At 50.4% G+C, this 7,436-nt stretch overlaps 1 protein-coding gene across 3 annotated transcripts in view; it reads right to left on the bottom strand.

Annotated features, from left to right (window-relative positions):
• MGRN1 (mahogunin ring finger 1) overlaps positions 1-4,161 on the bottom strand; it is a 47,311-nt gene extending 43,150 nt beyond the window's left edge. For all 3 annotated transcript variants that reach the window (XM_024553331.3, XM_024553330.3, XM_045189845.2), the window contains exon 1: positions 3,887-4,161. In XM_024553331.3, coding sequence (XP_024409099.1) covers positions 3,887-3,974 — 88 coding nt within the window. In that variant the 5' untranslated portion in view covers positions 3,975-4,161. The remainder of the gene's footprint in view (positions 1-3,886) is intronic.
• Positions 4,162-7,436: the final 3,275 nt, after the last annotated feature.

Consider the following 7,436-nt stretch of genomic DNA (forward strand, 5'->3'; position numbering starts at 1 on the left):
TTACAACTCAGTAAGACAAACAATCCAATTTTTAAAAACTGAAGAAAAAAAAGACTAAAACAGACACTTCATGGACACATACACAAGCTATACAAATGGCCATTAAGCACATGGAAATATGCTCCATCGTCAGCCATGGGGAAATGCCAATCGAAGCCATCATCACGTCACACCCCCTAGGATGGCTAGAACTAAAAAGACAGACAATAACGGGTGCTGACAAGGACATGGAGAAGTCGGAGCCCTCCCCCGGTGCTGGTGGGAACAAATGTAAAATGGAGCAGATACTATGGAAAACTCTGGCAGTTCCTCAAAAGGTTACACAGAGTTGCCCTATGACCCAGCAGTTCCACTCCTAGGTACCCACCTGAGAGAAACAAACAGGGCCACACGACTGCTCACGAACGTTCGCAGCGGCATTATTCGTTAATAGCCAAAGCGGAGAAACAACCCAAAAGTTCATTACCCGGTGAATAGATAAAATACACTTCATCTCTATAGTGAAGTACACACATGCTACGACACGGATGAAGCCAGACACAAAACAAGACTACATGTGGCATGATTCTGTTCATGTCTAATGTCCAAAAAGGGCAAATTTTAAAGACAGAAAGCAGATTAGGGATGGAGTGGGAGTAGGGACTGACCGCAAAGAGGCGCGAGGAAACTGCGGGAGGCAATGTAAATGTCTAAACCTGACTGCGGTTTAAGGAATCGCACGCCATAAATTCACTAAAAGTCACCTAATCGTATGTTTACAGCAGATTAGTTCTAATTTTACCTCAATGAAGTTGTTAAAAGATAAATACAATGAAAACAATGTTATGTGCCCAAATGTTACCAAATTCAAGCAAAGTACTGTTGGAGTACATGCCAAAAATCCCAGAAAAAAAAGAAAATGAGGCAGGAGATCTTTAAAGTTCCCACCACACACACACACACAAAGTAACTGAGGTGATGAAGGTGTTAACTTGTGGTAAACATTTCCCGATATACACATATTGCAAAGCATCACACTGTATACCTTAAAGCTGCACAATGTTATATGTCAATCTTATGTAAATAAAGCTGGGGAGGCCCTGGTTGGTGTGGCTCAGTGGACTAAGCGCCGCCTGTGAACTGAAAGGGCACCAGTTGGGTTCCTGGTCAGGGCACACGCCTGGGTTGGGGGCCTGTGAGAGGCAACCAATCAATGTATCTCTCACACATTGATGCTTCTCTCCCTTTCTCCCACCATTCCATCTCTCTAGAAGTAAATAAATAAAATCTTTAATAATAAATAAGTACATAAAGCTGTGTAAAAAACTGGACAGTGTTAGAGGTGTTTAAAAATATTAACACCTGCCCTGGTAGGTAGCTCAGTTGGTTAGAGCATCATCTCGATATGCCAAGGTTGTGGGTTCAATCCCTGGTCAGGAACATAAAAGAATCACATAAATGATCGCATAAATAAGTGGAACAACAAGTTGATCTCCCCCGTCTCTCTAAAAATCAATTAAAAAATAAAATAACCCCTGACTGGTGTGGTGTGGCTCAGTGGATTGGGCAGAGTCCTGCAAACTGAAAGGTTGCCAGTTCAATTCCCAGTCAGAGCACATGCTTAGGTTGTGGGCCAGGTCTGCAGTTGGGGGTGTTCAAGAGGCAACCAATGGATGTTTCTCTCCCACTCTTCCTCCCTCCCTCCCCAGAAAATAAATAAAATCTTTAAAAAAAGCAAAATAGAATAAAAATAAAAAATATTAGCACTCAAGGATTCTTTCTCCTCCATATAATCAACTAAATCGGCAGAGACCTGAAAAGATAGTCACTTTCTCATAAAAACAACTGAAAGCTCTGACACGGCACGGCTAAAATCATCTCACACCCCCCTGTACTGCTAAGGTCTCGTCTGCCTCTGCCTGACCCTCCCTAAGCAAGGGACAAGAAAGCAAAAAGGAGAGCCTTTTGAAAGGACAGCCCCAAAACACTGCTGTCACTGGCAGCAAAACCAAGGTGGCCCATGGCATTCACCTGGGTGCAGCCCCAAACTACTAGTCATGGCTGACTGGGTGCTTATTAGAGGATTCTGAAACCAAGTCCAGGCTCAGAGGGAAACAGTGTCCTGACTGATTAGCAAGGTCTGCCACCCAGAACCCCAAAATGGTGCTGTAAATGCCTTGTATTTGTTTTGTCCAAAGGTGCAAATGAAGGGACATCCAGGTGATACAAGGTGCCACATTAAACACTTTAATATCTCCACCATACCACTGCTAAGTGCTATTACGGTCTGAAATGGTCACCTAATTTCCTTCTTAAGCCCTTATAGAGCCGAATACTTTTCCAGGACTTCTTAGGTACCAGGCACTTTCTGATTACAAGGATCAGCCCATTTTACAGAAGAGAAAACTGACCCAGGGGGCTAAGCAACTTGCCTAAGGTCACTCAGCTAAAGACAAGCTAAAAGAACATCAGTGATGGGAGAAAATGACTTCAAACAATTGCTCCATCAGATCTGGAGAAGTCAGCTCACACAGCCTCCAGAGGATCCCTGTACCAGGCTGGGGTGCCCTGCCCTGCCCTTGTGTCTAGGACTCAAGCAGTCATGGAGAACTCCCTGACTAATAGGCAACAGTACTTTCTGCCCAGTTCTGACTGCATCGTGGTTCAGCTGCCCTAAAACCATCCCCACCCCCCTTTACTTCCAGTAGCCCCAGACACACCACTTCCTTCACCTTCCAAAACCAAGACAGAGCAGTTCTTAAACTGAAGTGAACATCAGACTCACTTGGGGAATGGGATTTAAATGCAGGTTCCTAAGCCCCCAGCAGGTCTGAGGAAGGGGCTGGGAACTGCATGTTTTACGAGCTCCCCCACTGGTGGAAGCAGGTGGTCCTGAACCACACTCAGAGGAAACCTGCCTGGTGGATGCCCACAGGCCAACTGTGGGGTCTAGAAGACACATCAGATCAGATGCTTCAGAAGCCAAGAATAGAGGACCCAATCGGAAAGTCTCCATGATGTCCAAACTCCCGGTCCTCTTCCTTCTCTCCTTGCCATGGTAAATAACCAGATAAAGAGATGGACCAGGTGAGGAACTAGAGCTAAAGTCCTGGGTCCAGACCACACTCATTAGACACAAGAGAACAGAGAAGGAACAACTCATCAGAGAGTTGATCTCTTGGTCCCAGAAGTGCTTCCATCCAGCTCTGAGACCTTGGGAAAGTCACTTCCTCCCTGGTGGTTCAAGTCTCACGCCACCAAAAAAAAAAAGGGACCAGAGAACCCAGAGGTCCCCTCCAACCCTTCTCCTGTTCTCCAGCAAGATTCCCAGTCTCTTCCCCACGGAGTGTAATCATCTCGTAGGGCCCAATCCCACTCCCTCCACCATGCACAAGCGCCAGGAGGTCACAATAGAGCTAACTAAGCCTCTTGTCCATATGAGATGGAGAGTTTCTGAAGACCCAGCCACCAAAGAAAGCCAAAACCGGCCATGGTGTGATGTCAATCTTTATGACAATGACCACTTTGTAAGGACAAGCGAAGCGCTGGGCACCGTGCTAAGCCCTCGCCAGCGTCGCGCCCAGAACCTCATCCCTGCCCTAAGGCCCTAGGAATTTCCCGAGGGTCTCCCCAGTGTGCAAACAGGGAGCTGAAGCATTCAGAGACGAAGTGACTGACCCAAGGTCACCCAGCCTGGACAAGGCGGTCAGCCTGGGGCTCCCCACAAACCCCGGAATCCGGGTCGAGGGGGCGCGGAGCTCCGGGCTGGCAGACAGCAGGAAGGGCGGGGGACCCAGGAGAGCCCCCACCCCACCCCTGCACCGAGGGCCCCGCGTGGGCGCGTCTTGCCCGCCCCGCCTACCGCCAAGACCGCGCCTCGCCGTCCGCGCCCGGACCGGCCGCTCACCGGACTTCGGAGGGTAGCGATAGGCCGAGTTCGCCTGAATGTCGATGTCCTCCACGCCCGCGATGCGGCGGCTCAGGATGGAGCCCATGGTGCGCGGCGGGGTGGGTCGGACCAGGACTGGGGTGGGACGGGGGCGGCGGCAGCGACGTCTTCACGCAGACCTGACCTGTACCAGGCCGCACGGACGCTCCCCCGAGGCCGAAAAGCCTCACCTCGCAGCCCCCACCCCCGGCTCGCCCGGAGCCCGACGCCACGGCGGCTTTCCGCACCCCCAGCATCCGAGGAACCTTGGGAAATGGAGTCCCCTCTCCTCTGAGGGCACCAGGCTACGGCGCGGAAAGCACGCCTATTAACTACATTTCCCAGGGCACTCCTCGCCCGGGTCCGCTGAAGTTGTTGATCAGCGTTCTGGGACATACCAAGTGAACTGAAATCCAAGAGACAGAACAATCAACCGCACCGCAAATTGTCCTGCCCTGTGTATTGCAAGCACAGCACTAAAACACAATCTTTTAGCTTCTAATAATCTGTTCAATATAGACCCTTCTGTTTTACTCCCTTCCATTTACTCCTCTCGGAACTATCTCCCTGAGCCACATGGTTCTCCCCACTTCCCAGGGTTTAAATCCTGCCCCGGCCAGCAGAGGGCATACTTACCTATCACCAGATTAGAGTTGGGGTGGAACCCAAGCTTACCTAGAGAGGTGCTCAAAGAAGAAGCAAAAGGCTTGTTTTAGCCTTTTCCAGAATTCATGGAATCTCTCTGGCACCACCTCCAAAGCAATCACTTTGAAGGCATAATTTTACAGCCCCCTTCAAAGAGGCAGTAGACCTCTCCCCATTTTACAGATAGGGAAACTGAGGCACAAAGAAAGGAGATCCACATATAAGGTCAGGATTAAAGCCTCGCAAGTTGTAACAAACTTTGCTAGCTTTTGATTTACACAAAACTCAGCAGGAAACACGGGGATGTGTTTTTACCTAGTTTTATGGAGCCTGCAGATTAGTGAGGAAACAGACACTTAAAAAGGTAAAAAGTATAAATATAAAATGTTGTGAGTGCTATGGGGGAATGGATCGAAATGAAATGAAATAGTAGGAGAGACCTACTATTGATAGGGAATTCAGGGAAGGCATCTCTGAGGAGGTGACATTTAAGCCAGGAGGCAAACTCTGAGCGAGTAGGCCAGGTTCCAGGCAAGGGGAACAGCATGTGCAAAGACTCTAAGGCAGCAAAGAGCTGACTATGACCCAGGAGCTCAAAGGCCAGTGTGGGTAGAACCAAGTAAATGGAAGAGTATGAGAACAGAGATCAGGAAGAAATGATGCAGTGGCCAGACCTCAAGGTCCCCTCAGTCAGGCAGCATTGGGTTATATGAAAGATAAAAAAAGACCCTAGGCACAGTTCATGGCTTCCTGGGGTGAGTCCCTCAAGTCTCTATACTTCTTAAACCTCTTATTCATTCAAACCACCTATTCATTCTTGTGCTCCCAGAGCCAGTCACCCAGTGGTGTCTGATAAACAAACACATCTGTGGAGTGATTGAAAGGAAGGAGGTGGGGAGGCAGCCAGGAAATGCTGAGAAGGCAATGGCCCTGAGCCTCTATGAATTGGCTGTGTCAACTTTGGCAAGGCCCTTACCTTCCTAGACCTCAGAAAAGATGAGGGCACTTCCTGAAATGCCTTTTATTCCCCCCATCCCCCATCCCCCATCTACTGGCTTTAGCTGGCTGGCCCCATCTGAGCCTGCTAAGGAATCCAAAGTTCACTTTCTGGCCTGGCTCATCCTGGCTGAAAACAAGGTTTTTTACTTCCCTGCTGTTCCTGGGAAAACAAGCCAGCCGGGGGTTAGGGGGACCATAGGGGTGACCTTTGCTCCTACCAGCCCCACCTGCCCCCACCCTGTTCTGGGCTGGACAAGCCTGAACAGGTACCTTGAGTGATGCCTGGATAAGAGTGGGGGAAGACATTTCCTGCCTCCCTCAGCAGGAAAAGCCTCCAGTGGGCCCTGAAAGCACCCACCCTCCCTTACCAGAAACACACCCTGCTGGCTCACTGGGTGCCTGCTCTTCTCCACTGGCAGAAGTGTAAGAAGGCCAAAATTCCAGCCTTAGTTTCATTATCTGTAAAAGGGTGCTTGGGCTCACTAGACAGAGGCAAAAAGTTGAGTGCTAGAAATAGTTCACTGGATGCCAGGCCTATGCTGAGCACCTCACTGGCATTAATCCTCCACAGCAGTCCTGGGAGAGCTCTTGGCTCTTACCTTGAGTTCTACAAATGAGGAAATTGAAGCTCAGAGCCAGAGTAACTTGCCCAACATCAGAGTCATTAAGTGGCAGAGTCAAGACTGGCATCTAGGTCCCTCTGGCTCCAGAACCTGCTCACCTTCCACCCTGCCATGTTGCTATCCCAGTAGCCATATTTAGAGCTGCCCACCCTGTGTGGAGCACTTTATCCACATTAATTCGTGCTTCTGATGCTTTGCAAAGGTGAGGGGCATTCTTAAATAAGAGCAGAAATCTCCTGGTATCATCAGGGTTTGCAAAAAATAGTGGAAACTGAATGATCCCCCCAAGGCAGAAAAGAGGCCGAAACCTTATTTTCCAAGTGGGCAGGGTGATTTCAGTCAGGGCTGAAGCGCCCACTGAAAGACAACACTGAGTCCTCTTTCTGCCAATGGGCCAAGCTCCCAGTTCCCCACTCTAGCAGGGCTCCATTCCCTCCCCAAACTATACCTGTGCCCCAGCTTCCCCCACCCCTCACAACCCTGGCACATTTCAGGCCCTGTCCATTCTCCTCCTCCCACCAGCCAAACTCAGAACCCCTAGAAGGGGTGAGAGACCCAGGAAAAGCTCCCTAGACAGCACTGCAGGTCCCCGCCCAGTATGAGACCCCCAACCCCCAATCCAATTCTGCAGTTAGGTCCTTGGCAGGGGCGGACTCCTCCGTAACCAGACTCGCTCAAAACATCGCCTAAACTGACTGGATCCCTCTTCCACTATCTGGTTCCCACACTGCCACAGCCAGTGATTTTAATGTGGACAACGGATCAGGCCTATTAAAACCCCTCAATGGGCTTTAACCCAGCACCCTCAGGGCTTGTATCTGCTTCCTGAAGGCACTTTCCACACTTGCAATTCTTCATCTGTCCCTGGGATTTTTGACAGTCGCCCACACTCAGCCCCGCCACCCGCCGACCCCTCTTGGGTTTCATCTCTCCGCTGTACCGGGGCTTCGTCAGAGCCCGGTACAGTCAGGCCTCAACAGTTGCTCAACATATGAAACCGAGGCCCAGGAAGCGTGAGCAATCGGGGCAAGATCATTCAGAGCAGTGGTGACCGAGCCACCCCTCTGCCTGGTGTTTCTCCTCAACTCCCTCTCCGAGTTCAACATCAAGTGTTCCAACACTTCCCTCCCGCCAGCCCCCTAAGGCCGAGAGCCAGACCCACGAGGTCAACCGGAAGCGGCGCGTGAGTGTCTGTAAACACAGCTCGCAACGCCCCACCCCAGCGTTCTCCAGCCCCGCCTCCGCCCGCCACGTGACACACC

Source organism: Desmodus rotundus, unplaced genomic scaffold, assembly GCF_022682495.2.
Source record: "Desmodus rotundus isolate HL8 unplaced genomic scaffold, HLdesRot8A.1 manual_scaffold_156, whole genome shotgun sequence".
Lineage (NCBI taxonomy): Eukaryota > Metazoa > Chordata > Mammalia > Chiroptera > Phyllostomidae > Desmodus > Desmodus rotundus.